The sequence below is a fragment of the Setaria viridis genome, chromosome 2, assembly GCF_005286985.2.
Source record: "Setaria viridis chromosome 2, Setaria_viridis_v4.0, whole genome shotgun sequence".
NCBI lineage: Eukaryota > Viridiplantae > Streptophyta > Magnoliopsida > Poales > Poaceae > Setaria > Setaria viridis.
This window is the reverse complement of record NC_048264.2, coordinates 32942190-32963848: the sequence shown is the minus strand read 5'-3', so window position 1 is coordinate 32963848 and position 21659 is coordinate 32942190. Positions and strand designations below refer to the sequence as shown.

Here is a 21659-nt window from a genome sequence, read left to right as displayed (position 1 = left end):
GAAGGAGTTTTGCCTTTACATAAGTTAATCAACAAGTTTTCTTGCCTCACGACATTGATACATTTTACAATTTTTTCATTACAAGTCCAGTTCCTTAACTACATCCTCCGTGGCTTGTTGATATTGCTCGGGCAGCTCCAGGAGGTTACCAGCATCAAGGTCCTCGGCAACACCCATTTCGACGCGTTCCACGGCCAGCCGAGAGAATTGCGTCTTCAGAAGCGCCATGACATTCTTGGTGCATTCCACGACGATCTCCTTCACCGAGGCCTTTAGCCGACTTGGCGCATCCTTCGACTCGTCCACGAACCAAGCTAAGTCATATATTCAATTCAACATTTTACGGCTTTCATATATCTCCACATGCCTCAATTGATCTATGTCTCCGTGACTTTCGTTGACCATCCTGGTCGCACCTCCGACTGCTTATACAGTTTGGTCCATCCACTACACAGGTGGTCGAGAGTTGCGCCCTATGAGTGCCCAGTGCACGATCTTTGCTTTACCGCACAGTTTCGACTGCTTTGCGGCTTGTCTGTCTCTCTTAACGATTGCTGAAGTACTTGGGTAGCACACGCTTTAATCCGTGAAACCTTATGATGCCCCATCTGCAAGCTCGAGATCTGCTCTCAGCAGAGTGTTGGCTAAGCAAGGCTAGGTGCTTAAACGTATCAGGCAAACTACCTGAGGAAATTAGAATAAAACTCCGAGTTATTCAATTATTAAATATTCTACAGTAGGCTACATAATGTTTGCATTCTAATTTTACAGCTCAGAAATGACTCGACGTGCTTCCTGCCACCCAGCCGACCTCCTAGGCTCGGGGGATGGGTGCGGGAGGTGACTTGGAGTGCTTCCGCGGCTCGTCTGGCTCCCAGCTCGGGGGCTAGGTGCTATAGACGACTCGGCATGCCTCCCGTTGCCCGGCCGACCTCTCTAGCTTGGGGCAGTAGGCGACTCGTCGTGCTTCCGTGGCTCGACCGGCTCCCAAGCTCAGGGGCTGGGCACCACAGATGACTGAGCGTGCCTCCTACCACCCGGCCGACCTCCTAGGCTCAGGGGCTGGGTGCGGGAGGCGAGTTGGAGTGCTTCTGCAGCTCATCCGGCTCCCAGGCTCGGGGACTAGGTGCTACAGACGACTCGGTGTGCCTCCCGTTGCCCGGCCGACCTCTCTGTCTCGGGGCGGTAGGTGACTCGACGTGCTTCCGTGGCTCAACCGGTTCCCAAGCTCGGAGGCTGAGCGCACATACGACTCAGCATGCCTCTTGCCACCCGGTCGGCCTCCCAGGCTCGGGGGCTATGTGTGGGAGGCGACTTGGAGTGTTTCCACGGCTCGTCCGGCTCCCAGGCTCGGGGGTTAGGTGCCACAGACGACTCAGCGTGGCTCCCGTTGCCCGACCAACCTCTCTAGCTTGGGGCAGAAGGCGACTCGGCGTACTTCCGCGACTCAGCCGGTTCCCAAGCTCAGGGGCTAGGCACCCATTCCAGGTCGGCGTGCCTCTGCGGCTTCGCCAGTCCTTGCGCTCGGGGGCTAGGTGCTATATTTGGATCCCTTTTTATGACGAAAATAATTCATTAGATTCTTGACCATTAGACCGATTACTTTAATTGCTTTAATGCTCGGGGGCTACTCCATATGGAGTGCGTTTTGCGACACCCTCCGTGTGCTTCCCTTCGATCTACAGGATGCAAGACATCCCGGAGCTCGGCAGTCGCATAGCAATGCGCATTTGGTCATACGCCTGTGGAAGCTTCAATTTTTCTTCCTTTTTTGAGCACTGCGCAGCCTCTCCATCACTATGACGGCATCGCAACTTCAGCAGAGTACATTACAAGCTTCATTGCACATCCATCAGGCTCTTGTTCGACTCCACATTGCTTAGGGGCTTGAGGGATAAGGGTACCCACAGGTCCCCACCAACCAGGATACTGGTGGGCCCACCCGACCATGTCGTGCAGGCCAAGGCATGAAGGCGCATGGAGCACAAGCTCGAAGGCCGGGTGCCCGGATATCACGGGATACTTGTTGTGGTCCGACTCAGATTGCTTTCCATATAACAACCGACTAGTATTAGATCCTATCCGATTGTAACCCTCGGTCGTCAGTCTATATAAGGCGGCCAGGGACGCCCCCTAAGGGTACCTGACATCCAACCCCACCTCACGTTAACTCTTTGCACCTGCGATTAGCAATACAATTCACCAGAACACAAGACAGAACACAAGACGTAGGGTATTACTCTCTGAAAGCCGAACCTGTCTAAACCTTGCGTCCATGTGTTACCATTCAAGTTCTTGGTCTACGATCTCCCCCGCCTACAAATTTACCACCTGGTTAACCCCCTAATGTACTGTTGGTCACTAAATCCAACGGTATGTTACACTATACAAGTACAGTATTGTTGTCTTGGTTCTTACCAACCAAACTAGCCTGTGAACAACTGGAGATCAGCAGCGGTTACCCCCATCAAACAGCAAATAGACAACAAATGGACAGCTTAACTGATGCATAAATGACTCCACTTGAAGAAAAAGATTGGGAAAATGAAAAAAAGGAAGACAATGATGGAGGAAGAGATGAAATGGGGGCAGAAAGTCAAGCATAAGTGGGTTTTCAGTGGTTGCCAAAGGAAAGAAAAGATACAGCAGCATCAGCAAAAGGCCAGTGAAAACAGAAAATACATTGTTGGTTGTTGTAATATCTAATCAGGCAATACAACATCTTCTACACTTTAGCTCCAGAACAAAGGTGGTGTGCTTTGCATATCTGTCAAGAAATGAATTTAGACGTACGGTACATGGATGGAGAAATCCAAGCTTTGAAGAAGTTATCAGTCAAATATTCTACATACTGAGATCTCGTCCAAGGTTCATGCATAGGAACCACACACACCATCAGAAGGAAACTTAAAAAAATTATTAAGCACAGATAGAATTGACGCAAAATTAATTTTCTTTCATCGATCAGTAAATGAGGTGACTACTAAACTCAATTAGTCTTTCAGATTCTGATAAAATTCAACATGTTTGCTCAACTTGCATTTACAAATGTTATGGCGCGTAAAGTGAACTTTAAGTTGTGATTTTAGCATATACTTTCTGGGTTGCTAAGTTAATTCCTTGACAGGTAAGGGCATTTACTTCATATGCATGAGCTCTCTAGTGTAATATAGAAAACGAATAGAATCTTGATGTAGCAACAGCATAGTTTTTCATACTACGACAGCTGAGAGCCTGAAAGTGAGCGACATGCTTTACCTACCGATTCCCAGGAAAACAAGGTAATAACTTATAACTTACTAAACACAATCTTTTTAAGAACGAATTTATGAGTTGTTTTCCTCACCATGCAGCTCCTATGTTTCCTAAAGATGCATTTTCAATCTTGCTCCTTGACATGAACTTCCTAAGCACTATGATAGTTTACAGTAAGCATTAAAAGCAGACCAGAAAAGAGTAGAACATAGAATCCAAATATGCACTCACTAAAAAAACATATTGTGAAATGTGATGCAAAGCAAATAGAAACAAACAATTGTGTTATTTCTTATTTCAATAACAACAAAAGTTAAGTAAAACTGGCAAACAGGATACAAATTATTGAAGCATTAAGGGGATACAAATTAATAATGAACAGTTAATTATGTTAGTACTTTTAACTAATATGTCTGTGAAAAAAGTGGCACCACTGGAAAAAATTAAAAAAAATGACTTTTCTTAATAAACATAAGCATCCAGTTCGTCATGGTTTGGGTTAATTGCAATCAAGCTTGGTGAACTCGTCATTTCATCATGAAATACTCCCTCCGTCCCAAATTACTATTCATTTTGGCTTTTCTAGATACATGGTTTTTGCTACGTATCTAGACATAGCATATATCTAGGTGCATAGCAAAAGCTATGAATCTAGAAAAGCTAAAATGAATAGTAATTTGGGACGGAGGAGTATCTTTCTATAGTACTATCTTAAAGGCAGTTAAATCAATGTTGTAACCAAATATCTCACATAAACCAAGCTGGCCACTAACAAAGGCCAAGGACAACCTTAGAGATGTAAGACACTAAGACATTAACAATATCTAAATGTATGAGTGTTGCAATACTATCACTTATGTTCAAAATGTACAAAAATTTGTAACATTACTGAGGAATCAGGTACCTCAATTTGGTGAATCCACCTTGATCTGAAGGAGAACACCACTGTGTTGTATCTGCATTTCATTTCCTATCCTGCCAACAGGAAAAAGCCCAAATGCAAAACCTGCAGTATGTTAGCACACTAGATATTCCAATACTAGTTATGCTTACTGGATCTTAACATCCACATGATAAATAAGACAATCACATGCTAAGTTACTAATTTAAGTTTGTGACCAATACATGCTCAATGCTATCCATACAGTGACACAAAGAATGCATCTAACAATATCATAAGCCACCACCAGGAAGTACTGGTCTCCCAAGCTACAGATTCATAATTTAGTATGTTTGCTCCATTCCTTTCAGACAAATAGAAGCTGATATAGGTGATAGTACATTCCTTCTTGTATGATTGCTACACAATAAATATACAGAGGAGCAAAACATCAGCTTCCCCAAATTCACTCAACCCAAGCTTAAGCTATGATACAGGAAACTTGGGACTTCAAAGCTAACACTGCCGCATCACTCAAGAAATCCTTATCACCAACAACTCATCAACTCACACCTCAAAGGAGATTTTCTCCGAGAGCGACTTCAGCTCTCTTGCATATGCTTTCTATCAACAGACACCGACACACTACCAGCTCCCGGCTTTGCTGAGGCTGCATCCCCTGGACACTAAAAAACATGCCGACTCACAGTGGCATCACAGTGCCACTGGTGCGGCCATTCCGTGCAAAGAAGAACCCCTGGCCACTGCTTGACATGGACCTGCCAATCTTAAACCGGCCTGACTGACACGAGGATGAAGAAGTGCCTGCTGCCTCCTTCTCTTTCACCTTGAAGATCTTCGTCTCTCGGCCCATTTGGAACTTGCAATTAGACCGCACGACATCATCCTGAGCTTCAGGAACAGCTACAAGGAACAATGGTGAGTCCATGGACGCGGAGCGCCGAATTGGCTTGGGCGTCGCCCTTCCATTCTCCTCCCCTGCAGCTGTTGTGTCCTCACTTTGAGTGTCTGAAGAGGCCTCAGAGTCCTCCGAGCCCTCAGTCTCCGATTCAGATTGCGATAGCGACATTTCGTCACGCGCTTGGTGCTCCTCCAATTGGACACCATCCGCCTCAGCCTCCCCGGCAGCGGCGGGGAGATCGGAGGGGACGACCACGACGGGGGAGCGGCAGATTGGGCAGTTGATGTGGGCGCGGAGCCAGGTGTCGATGCAGGGGGCGTGGAACGGGTGCGCGCAGCGCGGGAGGAGGCGGACCAGCTCCCCGTCGCTGAACTCGCCGAGGCACACCGCGCAGTCCCCGCCGCGGCCCACCCCGCGGCGATACTCCACGGCGGCAATGGACGCGATGGTGGCCTCGTCGAGCCCCACCGTGCGGATGTACCACACGTGGTGCACCACCCCTCCCCCGCCCCCGCCCTCCTCCTCGTCGCCGAAGCCGCCGTCGTCGGCCCCTTCGGCGGCGGCGGCCGCGGCGAGGCGGCGCCGGCGGCGCAGGATGAGGCGGCGCCGGCGGTAGAGGAGGAGCGTGGAGAGCGCGAGCGAGAGGAAGAGGAAGGCGGAGAGCAGGGTGATGACGAGGAGGAGGCGCACGGGCGCGTGGCGGTCGGCGTCCGGGGCGCGCGGGATCACCGGGATCGGGGGCGGCGGGGGCAGCGCGTACTGGGAGCAGTCCTCGACGCCGCCGGGGCAGGGCCGGATGCAGTCGAGCGGGGTATCCGTGCAGTTGGCGGTGACCGTCGTCGCCGCGTACGGGCGCAACGGCGGGTACATGGCTACCTCGGATCGGATGGCGGCGGGGGCAGCGGCAGCGGCAGCGCAGCGGGCTCGGCGGCGCGCATCGGGGAGGTGGCCGCGTGCGCGAGGGGGCGGTGGTGGAGGGCTGGTGGAGGTGGAGACGGGGAGTGGATTGGTCGCTGTTGGGTTTGGTAAAAGGTTTGGCGAACGCTGGAACGCAGCGGCAGCATTTGCGGTGGAGCTGCAAGACTGCCGACAGCGACGGCGAGTGCGAGCGCCCAACACCTCTGACTTTGAAACACTCTCTCTAACATACAGGGCCCAAGAAGCTCTACCACTGTACTGGGGCCACCAATCAGTGATAGGACCCTATTTCTCTGTAGCTTCTCCTCGTGCGCTGAGCAGCAGCCTGTATTGGATTCCGGAAAGTCAAGCAATAGTTGGACCAAGATTAGGTTCCACTGTCCCAGAATAAGTGTACGTTTTTTTCTTTCAAATTTTATCAAAAACAAAGTGTTCACTGAAACTCATCTAATTAAAGCAACACTTACACTAATAAAAAAAATTAAAATTGTGCTGTGAAGTGCATATAGCCAATGGTTCCAATGCACGTGTCAAATAGATTACACAGCTTTCAACCACAACTAAAGTGTCCAAATTTAGTAATTAGGGGTAGCATTTAGTTCCCACAGCTATGTGTCCAAATTTTTTTAAATGAACACTTATTTTAGTAGGGAGGGAGTGTAAGGCGTGTCCTCCCTTATTCAAACCGTTGATTCCGTGTCAGACGGCATGTGAGGCGTTTTAAAATGGAGAAGATTATTGTTGTGGATGTGATCCATACAATGGTAGATTAGTTAACCGAGCGAGCTACAAAGGCAACAAAGGGTAATTTTAGGCTTAAAAAAGGGGTAATTTTGACCAACGGGGTCGGGTGTACTAATCCGGGTTCGGTTTTGTTAGGCAGGTGCTGGTAAATTAATCATGTTTCAACGCAATCAATGGGTGCATCACGTGTCACATCGAATGACGACAAATGCTCAATGCGTTCTTGAATCTTTCCAGGCTCCCGGTATCATCAGCTCAGATGGTTTCTGAACTTGTCACCGTTCGATTTGAACACACTATATTTGAATGAAACTGGTAAATTGTACGTACAGTCTATCAGAGGATTGAGTAAATTTTTACTAGACAACGCTCTGTTTTATTTCCTTTTTTTAGGGGTCGCTCTGTTTTATTTCTGTTTTCCAGAAACGTTAACCGGGACCATTACCCGTTTGGGCTAGTTGGGCTCGTTTCCAACTGCGTGCTGCTTTGGATTGGGCTGTGCAATGTGCCAACGGGCCGGGCCACGCTGCCGAATACAAATCATCTGGCATGGGGCAAGCCACGTCATCACGCACTAATCAACGTCCGGACTCAAGAGGGCGACGCAATTATCCAGACTGATTAGCTTGTTTAATTTAAACCCCTCGCGCTGAATTTTCTACTACTACACTCCACCGCGACGTCAATTACGGCTACAACCCCAATTATATTGTGACACTATCACAAATTTAATGGTAGCGTAGGCAATTAAGCACGGAATCTATAGCTGACCCGGCGAGCTGATCTGCTCTACCCGCGTGTTCCTTTCTTGCCTTCGGGCTCACCACCTACCCCGGCCCCGATCCTCCATGGCCGCCCTCACCTTGCCGCCGACCAACGCCGCCGGCCAGACCGCCACCCAGGAAGGCTCAGCAGGGTATGTGCCCGCCACCTTTGCTGTTTCTTTCGTTTTTTTTTTTTTTTTTGTTCTTCGCAAGACTCAACCTACCATGGGATTGATGTCAAATCTGATGGTTTCTTGAATTTTATCTTTCTGATGCAACGGGATCAGGAAGCCTACCGACGGCGCTGCAGATTCAGCCGCCATGGATTCAGGGTACGTGTTCTCGGACTAGGAATCTGTGATTTGTTTTGCGCTGTTTGAGAGTTGAGACAACGACTCGTGGATTTGTCTGATGCGGTTTATTTTGAATTTTGATGAATAGGTGGGTTGTTCTTGGGAAATCGGACATCGTCCCGGCGGATTTGGCCGCGGCCGCCTCGGCCGTGGGGCACCAACGCCTCAATTTCTCACCGCTGCCGATGATACCTATCTGGTACGAAATGAGGGTTAGCATTTTTTAAAGAAAAAAAAAGGTCTGAAGCCAAACTGTTTGTGTCAAAATAGGATTGGAATTATGTGCTTAACATTCTCAATCTTTCTCTGTCAGGGTGCAGATGGTCCTTGGGGGCGTGTTTTACACTGCTGTGCCGTTCTACAAGAGGGCCAGGAAGATCGAAGGTATGTTCAGATCCATAACCACTGCTAGTTGCAGGGTGCAGATAGGTGACTGGGGCCGTGGGTGCGTAGTTCAGAATTGGTTGTCAATTTAGTTCATAGTCTATGGATGATCAGATGAATTACAAACTCCTGGTACATGTTCATATAACCCAGTTCTTAACATCTTATTGCAATAACTGAGTTACTATGTCAGGTGAAACGTTAAACAATGCGGAAACTGCAGTGGAGGTTGTGGAGCATGTTGCTGAGGTGACAGAGAAGCTAGCTGCCAATGCAGCTGAGTCCCTACCAGAGAACGGGTCTCTGCAGAAGTTTGCTGTGGAGATTGAGTACATTGCTGAAGTGGTGGATAAGGACGCACATAAGGTTGAAGTGGTCATTAAGAAGGTCTGCAGTTTGCTACCACTGATCTTACTTGAAATTGAATATGTCAACATATTAAGAATATCATATTTCAGTCGTACATGAGAAACTTAGAATCTTGTTTGTATTAATTTGTTATCGGCCATGCTTTCTCATAAATACTAGTAAAAGTACATGGAAAATCATGTGCAAGAACAACGTTCAGAGCTTTTCATTGTAGGAAAATTCTGACCACATCAAACAAAGGATCTTACTCTCGGTTAGCTGTTCATGTAAGAAACTGACGACACATTTAATCTTTTCTAGACTTCGAGCTGGGTAAAACATGTTCTAAAAAATTGCTTCTGATGCTTCCTGCAGAACTTTCTCCTTTTTTTGACAACTTCAAAGCACTCCTGTATTTGCTTTGTTTCTGAAACACTCAAAACTCACAGAATATGGTTGGGTACCTTTAAACCAAATTTATTCAGATATCCGGCTGAAACTGTACAGTATTGCATCTAGCTAAATTTAGGAACAGTTTTCTTTCATCCAGTTAAAGACAATGCCATATTTCTATTTGTTATGGAAAAACTAAACCTCTTCCATTGTCCACGCCCACCACCAATGTAGATTGAAGAGGTGAGTGACAAGATTGATGCTGCCGTGGAGCCTGTCATTGAAGCGCTCGAGAAAGACTTCAAACCGAACCCAACGTCCTCTACTGGATCAGATGCTCAGAAATAATAGTTCATGTAGAAAACTGAAGTGTTGGTTGTTGTAAATATGGTTGATTTTTCTTTCTTCTTTGTGAATCCCTTCATGTAAATATGCTTAAGATGCCTTATTGACTAGAAACTCATCATGGTATAGTAACACATGGTGATGGTGTGTATGCTGGGTGCTCGAATCTGGAGTGTCCTGATGGTCAACATGTATTCACATCAATTACACACTGGAATTTGGAATATTGCATAGCTGTTGTGTTGCAATCATTACCCACTATCACATAATAATCATGAGCTATGGAATGGAGAAAAAAGAATCAAAATGGACCACTCGTTCTCCAAGAGGTGATGCATGCAGATGAGAATGGGATGGGGAAATATATCTCAGAATTTCCTGAAACTTCTGGGTTTTATTGTAGGTCTCAGACGTGCCCTTTGTACACTCAGTCAGCGCAGAGTGTCTTGATCCATGGCCAGCATTTTGCTCTGCAGTCTGCACTTTGGCATCGGTTCCCTCACCAAGAGGATGATCAAAGCCTAATCGCCTTTGTTGCTTTGCACACTTTGGCATCAGTTCCCTAATCCATGCTCATTTTTAGCACAAGCCATACCATCGGTTCCGGTTATTCAAACCGAAGATAACTCGAGCTGTGTGTACCATTCCTGCTTTGGATGTCCTTGTGGTCTTCGATTTACGAATTGTTTACGGAAGCATCTACAAATGTTCGTTCGATGATCATACGAAAGGATTCGCTTGCCTGCAAGCCGCACGCTCGCGCAAAAAGGAGAGTAAAAAAGAGAGAGACAAGCATGCAATTGGTACGAACCAATTCAGCATAAAACATATTGTCACTTCACATTTAGCAATTCCCAAAAGGAGTTTAGTAACTACGTACATGATCTATAAGTAGACCACCCTCAAGTCCTAACTCATGGCAGGTGTTCTGTGTTCATGCTCATCTCCCTTGCTGTCCCCCCGTGTGTTTCACTGCCGTTAGAGTTCAAGTTCAACAGGTCATAAGGCCAGGATCATCATGGCCAACGCGCTGTCTCTCGTGGCCGTGCTCCTATGCGTAGCGAGCTACGCGGCGCTGTCCTCGGCCAGGACGTTCACGGTCGGTGATGACCAGGGATGGATGAGCGGCATCGACTACACCGACTGGACCAGCGGCAAGACGTTCGCGGTCGGAGACAAACTACGTGAGTGAGCTCTGCTCCTTAGTGGCTCATGGGATCTTTTCCAGCACCCAGCAGGCAGCAGGCTCATTAGCACTTCATGGGGACACCGTGCAGTTTTCAGCTACAGGAGCCAGGAGCACACGGTGACGGAGGTGAGCAAGAGCGGCTACTACACCTGCTCCGGCAGCGGCGCGCTGAGCGACGACACCAGCGGCTGGACCGTCGTCACGCTCACGGGACCCGGCACGCGCTACTTCATCTGCAACGTCACCGGCCTCTGCAGCAGCGGCATGAAGCTCGCCGTCACCGTTGCCGAGAGCGGCGGCGGCACCGTGCCGTCGGGCGCCAGCGGGGGCGCGCCGACTCCGGGAGCGGGCTCCGCGGTCGTTGTGGTGGCCACAGGGGTTCTGATCAAGCTCGCCCTCTTCTGAATTTCTGATTGGGGAAGGCCACCAGCAGCAACTTTATATTAGCGGCGGCGTTGATGATTCATTCCACTGCTGATCACAGTAATTGACAACATGTCTACTAGACTATCTCCTACAGTTTCCGGACCTTATTCTCGTTGGTGCCTCTTTTTAGATAATGTCAGAAATCACCCAAAATCTTTTCTTTGATTGTCATTATGCAAAATGTATTTGAAGATTAGTTCAAAGCTCCACAAGTGTACCTTTCGATGCGGTCATTAGGGCGAAAGGAGAAATAGTGCCATGGCCTCACCATATTAAAAAAGTAGCAACGTTGGTCTTGGTCGCTACCTTTTCAATTACGCTTCAACAAGTTAACTATTTTTTTTTGTCAAGATCACACCTCCTCCCAAAAACCTTAAGAAAATGCTGCTAGAATGATTCAAAGTTTCCACAATGCAATGCCATATTCATAGGAAAGCACGTTATTACAGACTTACAGTATGAACAAGGGCCCTATGCATTGATTGAGCACAAGAGTATATACCATGTTTATTTAGAAACCATGTGGATGAATCATTTTAGTTATTTAAGTTGCACAAAGCCACTAACGCTACTTTCGAAACCAAACCATTCACTTTGATCAACTTGTCTCCAGCTAGTGCTCCATGAAAAGGAGTATAGGACTCAGAACTCCATCCTGAAATATAAGAGCAGGGCCAGCGTATACTCGGCCAAAACTCTATGCACATGGACACGTCATCTAGGTGCTGCCCAGAACAAAACGGTCCAGTGTATAGTCAAGCAAGTGGAGTCCTACCTCAAATAAAAAACAAAACATTCCTACATCTTTCAGTCTTTCCTTATCCCTGCCATTTCCTTCCCGCGGAGGTTGCCATGGTTAGGTAAGTGGCAAAACCAAGAGCTAGTGCTAGGGTGGTGCTTTCCCAGCACCCCCTCTCGAGCGTGAGGCAGTAGAGAATCTTTCTCTAACGACTCCAAGTAGACCCCTAGACACCAACACTGGAGCTGCTCTAAGTGATGATCCTGAGTTGTTCTAAAACGAACCACCTGTTTTTGACCAATTCTTTCCGTCAGAAAAAGGTATCATTGAGCAAAATTTGGCTTGCTGCTAGCTTGTTTCTTCGGCCGGGAATGGTAGCTTTTTCCGACCAGAGGGAGTATAAGTCATGAATACCCAGTCTTCCTTTGTCCTTATGTCTATAAATGATCTCCTGTTTGATAAGTCTAAGTATGACCGCGATTTGGGTTATCAGAAAAATCTAATAAACTACTCCCTCTGTCCCAAATTACTATTCGTTTTGGCTTTTCTAGATACATAATTTTTGCTATGCACCTAGATATATATTATGTTTAAATACATAGCAAAAGATATGTATCTAGAAAAGTCAAAACAAATAGTAATTTGGGACGGAGGGAGTAGAAATTAACGATGGATAATGATCAAGATCAAACTTTCTATTTAGTTGCCCGCCATTCTAAAATGTTCCCTATACTAGAATAATGTAATAAATAGTAGTTGAATATTTATTTTGTGCTCATCATCCTACCAAAAAAAATCTAGGCCTGTAAATAGTTCAGAATCTTTAGAACTTCATGAGGTACTTCGAAGAAAGACAATATGCAGTACATGACTAGGCTGCTATTGAATTTATGAGGACAATGCGACCACTACCATCCAACGACTTAATTTTTGCACCGCTTCTTCTTGTTTAAATGGAAAAAAAAATGGCAGGGCACCTGCCAGACTGCCCTAAGCCTCTAACATTAAAAGAACTGGCCTTGCCATGCTCTGCGTAAGACCTCGCCGGAGCTGCAAAAAATTTCGAGATGATCTGGTGACACAGTAGCAGGAGAGTGCACACGAGGCATGAGAGTGACATATCCGGGAGCGTTGGTTAAGACCGGCCCCCTGTGACCTGTCGTTTGCACGCTCGGTCAATGCATTAGCGGCATTAGGTCTTGATGTTGCTCTACGCTTTGCTTGGCATCGGTCCCCTGGCCACTGGCCAGGATCCTAATTTTGCTCTAACTTGGCATCAGTTCCCTGACCAGGCGTCACTCTCTCCAGGATCATCCACATCGAAGATGATTTGAGCTACATGTTTAATTTTTTTCCTGTTTTCTACGCCCACGAGGGTCTTGATCGCACAAATGCGCTAGTGCTCTGATCACACAAAAAGGATGCACGAAGATGACAGCAGCTAGTTGTCCTACCCCGTAGCCTCTAGTGCCGCTTTCCCGTTAAGCTTTTAGTCGCACCATATGCACTCCAATTCCATCCTCCCCTTAATTCTTCGACACATTATTGCTCTCATTCCACTACTGAATAAATCAGTCAAAAAAGCTATAAAGGAATGAAAGAAACATGCAAGAAACAAGAACCAACACGGGCCAGATATTGCATTTAGAAAGTAGCAACCAGGAGATCTATCTATAAATACTAAAATAGACCATCGTCTCTAAGTCCAACCTCCTGCCAAGTGCCAAGTCTGCAGCAGCTAGCAACTAACAGTGGCGAACGAACTGGTGCTCGGTCTGTTCGTAACCCTGATCTCCCGCGCCGAACTGGTGCGCCTCCGTCTTCTGTGCCTCACTGTTGCAGGCTCGCAGCACATCGCAAGGCTGAGATCACCATGCCCAACGCTTTATTGGCTCGTGTCGCAGTGCTGTTCGCCGCCGGCTACACAGCGGCGGCGCTGGCCGCGGCCACGACGACGTTCGTCGTGGGCGACGACCAAGGCTGGACGATCGGCGTCGACTACATCGCCTGGGTCAAAGGCAAGACGTTCAACGCCGGGGACAAGCTAGGTGAGTGGTCAGCTCGGTTCCCTTAAACCATGGCTCACCTAGTCGATCTGCTGCAGAGAGTGCAGCTGCGCATGCCCTACTGGCACGTCGTGAAAAAAAAAACATTGCAGTGTTCAACTACCCGAGCGAGGAGCACACGGTGACGGAGGTGGGCAAGAACGACTACTTCGCCTGCGCCGGCGGCAGCGCGCTGAGCAACGACCGCAGCGGCTCGACCAACGTGACGCTCACGGGCGCCGGCACGCGCTACTTCATCTGCAACATCCCCGGCCACTGCACCATCGGCATGAGGCTCGCCGTCACCGTCGCCGGGGGCGGCTCGCCCGAGGTTGTCACAACACCAACTGGTGGCGTCGCTACGGGAGGCCGGGTGCGGCCGACGATGGGCTCCGTCGTCGCTGCGGCCGCGGGGGCATTGATCAAACTCGCGCTGTCCTGATGGCAGCGTGGCTATTGACTGACTGGTAGTGGCAGAGTGAACCCCACGAAATCTCAGAGTGCAGTCGTACAGATATCAGTGCACGCGTGTACGTAGGGGCGGTTCATGATTGGCGTACTCGGTAATAGGCCATATTTTGGTACGTTTTCCCGCGATTGTTCGTCGTGCACCTCATATATGTTCATGCCCTCGCTGATTGCTGAGTTGTCGTGTACTCTTGCATGATCTTTATTTGGTTGCCTCGTGAAAATGTAGAAAAAATGGTGCAGGGAAAAAAGGCGAGCAAGAATGTAGAGCGATTGCGAAACACGTGGACGACAGGGTTAAAAGGCATATATCAAATTTACGGTCATCCATGAGGTCGCTTTCTAACGGTCGATTTCAGACAGCATGTCGGGACTACCCACCGTACACACACATCCAGTCCCCGCTTCTGTTCCATTTTAAAAACAAGAAAAAGTTATAAACAAACAAAAAATATATACAAATTTATAAGCACAAATCTTGTGGATAAACTTTTTAGTAGAAAAAATATTTATACGATAAATTTATATAAAACTTTTGAAACAAAATTGGAAGGAAAAATAGGTGTTGGCACCGGTTTTTTATCAGAGTCAAACACTGAGGATAAGGTTCCAAGAGCCGATGTGAGAAGAGGCAGTCAGGACGAATCAGGCGCATCCACCAGGGTTAACAATGGAGGGACCAGAGTCTCGGAGCCGACGGAAGTCAAGAAAACACGAAGCGGACAAGGATTCTCCACCAAATAAGAGAAAGCGTGAAGAAAGTTATCTTAGGTAGTTTTAGATATAATTGTAATAGTCACGTCGTACTCGACTAGAACTTTAGTTTGCTCCAGGGTATAAATATAAACCCATGAGTTTTGTAATAATCATCAATCAATCAATACAACCTTTCGGCATCACGCCGTCAAACCCTAGGAGTAGGAGTAGAGTAGAAAGTGGTGAGTTTCTTCTTGCACGCAGGGTTGCATCAGCTTCGATCTCAGGTGATCTTGTAAGTACCGTCACCCGGTCGTTACGTTATCTGTATCAAGACTTTCTAGGCCTCATCCAATATTTTGATCTCTTAGCGTAAAGCTAGTTATTGAGTTACTTAGATTGCAAATAGAACTTTCTAGGCTTTATCCAATATTCTGTTTGTCTTCGATGTTGCTCACAGTTATTGAGTTGTTTGGTTTTATTAAGTTGCATCATATCGATCTCTTAGTTTTATCAAGCGCTCACAATTATCGAACAGCTTAGATATGATTAGGTTGTTCTCATCGGCTTCCTAGTCTCGTTTAAGCATTTACTACTTATCTGATCGTATCGGCTAGTTAGATCTTGCATGCTTTACTTGCTTTACATATGCTGTTCGATAGATCTTTACCTTTGCCCCTCGTATCGCTAGCCATTGGATCATTAACATCAGAAAGCTACTATTGAGAGCCGATGTCTCAGCTGAGTCTTATCCATATCTCTCCGTAGCATGATGACGTTATCGAGCCGATAGCTATGCGTACGAGGCCTTGCTGCCGCATACTAGTCCGTTAAGTTAGTGGGTTGACGTTAATGCCCTCTCAACCGTACTGTCTTGGTTAAGTTCAATCTACATCTCATGACATTAATTAGATCCGTTAGCTTAATCGGCTTGTAGGTGGTAGGCAAGTTGTCTTTGCTGTCATGTTCTAGGCTTTTAGATTAACAGATTGAAGTTAATGCCCTCTTAGCTGTACTGCCTTGGTTAAGTCCAATCTATGTCTCATGACATTAATTTGATCTGTTAGTTTATCTGACATGCACATGGTGAGCAAGGAATCCCTTCAATGGCTGTTGTTTTATGCATCTATGTTAGCCCGTCGGTTCATACAGCCGATGACACATGCCATTAATGCTTCTGTTTATTTACACCGCATGATTACATTGAAAACCTGACTCTTATGGTGTTTCAAAGGTTACCTATGAGTTTGAAAGGCTTAGTCGGGTACAGGCTCATGAATTTAATGTTTTCCTTATTAATTACAGGTTAAATTAATTGGCACGACTTGCACCTTCGTGAGCCGATTTGGAGCTCACAGGTCCGTCATGTTGTTAACGCAGAAGTCTGAAGCTCAGATTTTGCATCAACAACCGGGGATTTTTTTTTGGAAAGCAAACATTCGGATCAAAGTTTTGAAATACAAAATTTAGAAAAATGTAGAAGATAAACAAAATGAAAAAAATCAAAAAAGAATTGGAAGAAAAATTCTGAGCATTATTTATATAACCAAAACATTATAGATAAAACTTTGGGAAAAAATGGTAACAAAGAAAAGCGGAGAAGAAAGCTCTAGAACAAACTCTGTGGAAAAAGAGAAGGATCGATTGGCGGCGTCTCGACCTCCTTCCATGCACCACGCTGGCAGCTTCTGCCACTCCCGTAGCCCCCACCATCAACCACCCCTACCCATCCCCGGTGTACGACGAGCTCACCAGCCCGCAGTGCTTTGTGCTGCCGGACACGGATTGCTTTTCAACCAAATGCACCATAATATTCTAGTGATTGCTGAAGTAACGTCATAACTCTTGCAAAAATAAGTTAAAATAAAACTCAAGTACGAAAGACCAGATTTTACCATCCGTCACAGGTATCCACGAACAAAGTTGGTATCCGACCCCAACCCGTCTGATCTCGGGTGCTCACTCGGCGGGAGGGTTTTTACACCCATACATATGCCCATTGAGTACGAACCCCACGGGTTCCATTGTCATCTCTACCGGGTCGCCTTACGACACGGTGACGTCCGATTTCGAATCGTGCTGGGCTGACCGACATTTGTTAACGAGACGGTCAATCGATGCATAGGAAGCCTCGAACACATTTACCCTCGTGCCGGGGCATGACGTGAGCCTGGGCGTCTTTCCGTTGACTGTGGTTCTCCTCAGGCTCGGTCAACGCAATTGGTGAAAGTGAAGCAGCTCCGTCCGTTGGTTCAGCTTACTCACTGCACTTTGGCATTCGTCTTTCTTGAAAAATAAGCATTTGCCTTTCAGAGCCAATGGCTATCATCATTTCAACATTCGCCTTTCAGAGCAAGGCGTATCCCGGCTCCACTTGTCCTGAAGCCAAAGTTGATTCAACATGTATTCCTTTTTCTGTTTTCAGTGCCCTCGCGAGCTGAGGTCTTGATAAATGATTTTTCTGACCGAGAGCATCTTGAAAGTGCGTGTTCCCTCATCATACAAATGGAAGGGAGAGGTTACAAGTTACAGCACAATGCCACAGATGTTAAGTCAGGCAAAACCTCCCGTCGGCCGGTCAGGTGCGTGCAACGCGTCATAGCTAGGCTAAAGATCATCGGCGGCGATGGCGGCGGCACACGCCTCGGCCCTCTTCGCGGTACTGCTCGTTGCGGGGTACGCGGCGCTGGCGTCGGCCACGACGTACACCGTCGGCGGCGTGCGCAGCTGGATGACCGGCGTCGACTACGCCGCCTGGGCCAGCGACAAGGCGTCGTTCGTTGTCGGAGACAGACTATGTGAGTAAAGCTCTGATCATACTAGGCCTTTGTGTGTCGTTATGCTGCAGCTTACACACATCATCCAGTAGCGAAAGGCATTTTGTGACGGGGAAACCGTGCGTGCGCAGTGTTCAGCTACGTGAGGACGGATCACACGGTGACGGAGGTGAGCAGGAGCGGCTACGACGCCTGCTCCGGCGGCGACGCGCGGAGCGAGGACAACAACAGCGGCTTGACCACGGTCACGCTCGCGACCCCCGGCGCGCACTACTTCATCTGCATCGTCCCCGAACACTGCTCCAGCAGCACGCCGTCAACGTATCCGCGCCGCCCTCGGGCGCCGCACCAACAGGCGCCGCCGGGGGCGCCCTGCAGATTCCAGTGACTGTCCCCGTCGTCGTCGCCGCCGCAACGGGGCTCTGATCAAGCTCGCGCTGCTCTGATGGACGCAGCCGCGTACGTTAGCGCGCGACTCGGCGTCTCAGGTCAGAGTTTATGACTGTTGTTGATGCATGAGTGGTCCGCGTATATATGTAGCTGTCCACATCTCCGCGACTTTTAACATTTTCTGGCCATTGTTCGTCGTGCACTTCATACATATAAGTTGTCGGCATCACCGCATCAGCATGGCACAACCTTCTGGGACAATTTGAGTTGACGGAGCCTTTTTGGATTTGTTATGATTCAAAGCGATTGATATTCCCTCCATCCTAAATTACTATTCGTTTTGACTTTTTTAATACATAGTTTTTGCTATGCACCTAGATCTATATTATGTTACGTAGCAAAAGCTATGTACATAGAAAAGCTAAAACGAACTGTAATTTGGGATGGAGGGAGTATAAAGCAAGTCTTTTATCTATTGATTTATCAGCACAAGAAGAATCCATTTGTACCAAATAGAATCTACATAAAGACATAAAATGATTGAAAAAAATTATAAGATAATACATAACTGTAAACAGAGCAAAATAGTTTAGTTCATAACGCCAGCGGATTAATATCTCTAAGGCTACTTGCCTATTTTCTGTGTTCTAAGTATCACCACTGACGAATAATCTAGTAGAGAACGTCCATAGCACTATCATAGTCAGATGACATTAAGTTGTAGTAAAAAAAAATATTGAATGGCGATGCTCATGTGTATATCACTTCCTAGATTAAGACATATATAATTACTTATGGTATAGTTGAATTGCCATATCATAGTCAGATGATCTACAGAACTCCATAACTTAGTTTAAACATCTTGATCAAAATCATAAATGCACCCATAATAAGTTTCATCATGATATACTCATAAATCCATATATTATTACATCATGAAAATGAAAGTGTTTCCACCTCAACATAACGCAGCGTGTGTGTGATGCTAAATTCCGATAAAATGATGTTAAGGGATAGGGACCACATTATCATCAAATGATCTTAAACATTTGGCTCTTATTACTCAAAATCATCATGCAGGCATTAGGGAATATTCGTCCTACGCCTCACAACAGCACAGGCAAACTGTCGTACTCAAATGGGGTTCAACGGGTAACCTATTGCGAAGACCTAAATATCAAAACTGATAAGTTAGTGCTCTCCAAATTGTAAACAAAAATTGTGATGACCATAACAGTATGTTACCTTGCAACGCGGAGGATTCTACTATCTTGGGTGAGAATACGAAGTGGCTATCTCTAGTAGCGGTCACTTCACTTATCTTGCATGGTAAAAAGCACATAAATACTGTAAATCTAACTTGGTTAATAGAATTGACATTTGTAATCGTAGGCACGTCATATCTTGTTGACATTAACATGGACCGCATCCAAAGTGTGAAATTCATAAGCTGTTGGCCACCATTGCCAGTGATGCCGCAGAAGGTGTGGATCCTTCACATAGGTTATGATCAACTTTCCCCTACGAGCTACAAAATGAACTAAAATTGACCACGGGCAAAAACTATATCTACATCAACTTATGTACCTATCGTTCATTTTCACCACATGCCTGCTGGGAGGCCACCAAAAGTCTCTAAAGATCTTGAATTTTAATCACATATAGACTACCAGACCAATGGCATCTTCAAACACAACTACATATATGTATTATCTCCAAGTGTGCTAAATTTATATATTTATTCTCTGATACCTTTGAAATGCATTTTCTCGTTGTTATTTTGGTGGATGAACAATATGGATTTCCTATGTCTGCGTACCTTCAGAGTATCCGAAGATATATATAACGACAAGAAAATACATTCACAAGTATCTCTAAATAGTTTATCCTTTTATTTAAAAAATTATATAAAGTTAGTGCACTCTAAGACAATACATATAAGTCATTGTGTTTGAAGATGCCATAAGTCTTGTTGTCGATATGACTAACATCCAAGATAGAAATGACTTCCGACAGCGTCCAAACAGGCATGTGGTGATCATGAATAATAGGTGCGTATGTTGATATTAGGTTATAGTTCTTGCCATTGTTCGATTTTAATTTATTTTGTAACTAGCTGGGAGGAGTTGATCATAGTCCATGTGAAGGATCCACACCTTGTGCGACACATTGATGCATGTCGGGCTTGTACCCTTGCCTGCTTACATTCATCATTGATGATGTTGTTTCAAGTCTCCTTATGGAGTGCGACCACCACTCGTTTCCATCGTATCCGGTATCCATCTATGATACCCCAAAAGCCGCATGAACCAACGTCATAAAGTTTTGAGAGATAAGAGATGCAAACAGTACCATATTAGGTTCTTGATTTTTGTTTTGTCAGAACAAAAGAATGAACAAAATAACAGCTATTCAAGAAAAAAACACTTAGAAGAGGAGCAGCACAGATAAAATATTCAGATCTAGAATTAATATGGCAACTCAGCTAACATTTATTATGAGAATAGTAACAGACTAAACAATCCATATGGATAAAGTTGTAACAGGGATTAGTGTTTTTACGACAAACATATCATGGCACAAAATGAACACATAATCTTGGGTGACAGCAGCCAACAAACTTAAGGCGAACGACAGTGCTGGTGGCACCAAGTGTTGGGTGAAGAGCAAAATGAAAAATAAGCAGAAAAGAGTCTATGCTGATGTATGGATAGTTTGAGCGCAACAAATTAGAGGAGAGAAGAACCAGTACCTCGACGGCGTGTCATCGGCATCAGCTAGACAGCTAGTCCCAGCAGCACAACTGAGGGCATCACGGCGTTCCGCGCAGGGCATCAGGCGTGCGTCGTGCCCTCGGCCTCGGCTGGCTCGAACGATCAACGATGCCGGAGAGAGAGCGCAGGACAGACGTGTGCATCCTCGGCTAGCCCTACCGCAGGCGACGTCAGCGAGAGGACGTAGGGAAGCGGCGGTGTGTGCGCTCCGTCGTCCTCAGCTCGCGAGGCCTCAACGTCGGCGGTGTCGCGTCTGTGGTGCAGTGGCGGATCGATATTCGCGAGGCGTTCGAGCGGCGGCGGCGTGTGTTTTGGCTAGCGGTAGCGGAGTAATCGCTGAAAAAACGGGGCGGCAGGGCATGGCTGTTGTTGGCTCCCCGTGCAGTGAGCCCGCAGGCCGCAAGATTAGCAAGGCGGGCCGTGCTCTGTTATACGCATACGGCCGACGCTACCCGCACATGGTCCGTGACGAGCCCAGGGTGTGTGAAACTTGAGAACAAAGGCGGAGCCGATGGCCTTTGCAGCACTACGACACTTTGGCATCAGTTCCCTTGCCGGCCATCATTCGACGCTCGTTTTCCAGAGCAAGGCACAAACAGCCTTTCCTGCTTGATCACTTCTTATGAAATCAAAAGCTGATTCCAACGCCTGCTCCTTTTCTGTTTTCAATGCCCATGGGGTCCAAGTTCAATGCCAACGCGTGACCTTTCTGTTGGAACGCATCTAGAAAATGTGCGCGTTCTGATCATCTCATACAAAAGGGGGCGAGAGATTGCCAGAAACTGCGCACACCAAAAAACTGCCCGAAGATGCCACCACCAGCTGGCCTGCGCACAACTTTCGCGTCTC

At 46.7% G+C, this 21659-nt stretch overlaps 5 protein-coding genes and 1 long non-coding RNA gene across 6 annotated transcripts; 4 read left to right on the top strand and 2 right to left on the bottom strand.

Annotated features, from left to right (window-relative positions):
• Positions 1–4469: 4469 nt before the first annotated feature.
• On the bottom strand, positions 4470–6111 carry LOC117842485 (uncharacterized). The gene has a single exon (XM_034722951.2). The coding sequence runs from the start codon at positions 5925–5927 to the stop codon at positions 4839–4841; it is 1089 nt and encodes a 362-aa protein (XP_034578842.1). The 5' UTR covers positions 5928–6111; the 3' UTR covers positions 4470–4838.
• A 1316-nt stretch (positions 6112–7427) lies between these two features.
• On the top strand, positions 7428–9557 carry LOC117841979 (uncharacterized). The gene is made up of 6 exons (XM_034722309.2): positions 7428–7635; positions 7771–7815; positions 7925–8035; positions 8150–8220; positions 8414–8607; positions 9196–9557. The coding sequence occupies exons 1-6, from the start codon at positions 7568–7570 to the stop codon at positions 9307–9309; spliced, it is 603 nt and encodes a 200-aa protein (XP_034578200.1). The 5' UTR covers positions 7428–7567; the 3' UTR covers positions 9310–9557.
• Positions 9558–9707: 150 nt separating this feature from the next.
• LOC117841980 (blue copper protein) lies at positions 9708–11238 on the top strand. Its single transcript, XM_034722310.1, has 2 exons — positions 9708–10490; positions 10584–11238. Exons 1-2 carry the CDS (start codon positions 10325–10327, stop codon positions 10898–10900), a joined length of 483 nt encoding a protein of 160 aa, XP_034578201.1. The 5' UTR covers positions 9708–10324; the 3' UTR covers positions 10901–11238.
• Positions 11239–13104: 1866 nt separating this feature from the next.
• Positions 13105–14361, top strand: LOC117843143 (mavicyanin). Its single transcript, XM_034723704.2, has 2 exons — positions 13105–13708; positions 13819–14361. The coding sequence occupies exons 1-2, from the start codon at positions 13534–13536 to the stop codon at positions 14145–14147; spliced, it is 504 nt and encodes a 167-aa protein (XP_034579595.1). The 5' UTR covers positions 13105–13533; the 3' UTR covers positions 14148–14361.
• Positions 14362–17495: 3134 nt separating this feature from the next.
• Positions 17496–18034, top strand: LOC117842138 (blue copper protein-like). Its single transcript, XM_072291871.1, has 2 exons — positions 17496–17667; positions 17778–18034. Exons 1-2 carry the CDS (start codon positions 17496–17498, stop codon positions 18032–18034), a joined length of 429 nt encoding a protein of 142 aa, XP_072147972.1.
• Positions 18035–18915: 881 nt separating this feature from the next.
• On the bottom strand, positions 18916–21509 carry LOC117842140 (uncharacterized). The gene is made up of 2 exons (XR_004637464.2): positions 20789–21509; positions 18916–20319 (listed from the first exon to the last, which is right to left on the bottom strand). It is a non-coding gene; the product is annotated as an uncharacterized lncRNA (long non-coding RNA).
• Positions 21510–21659: the final 150 nt, after the last annotated feature.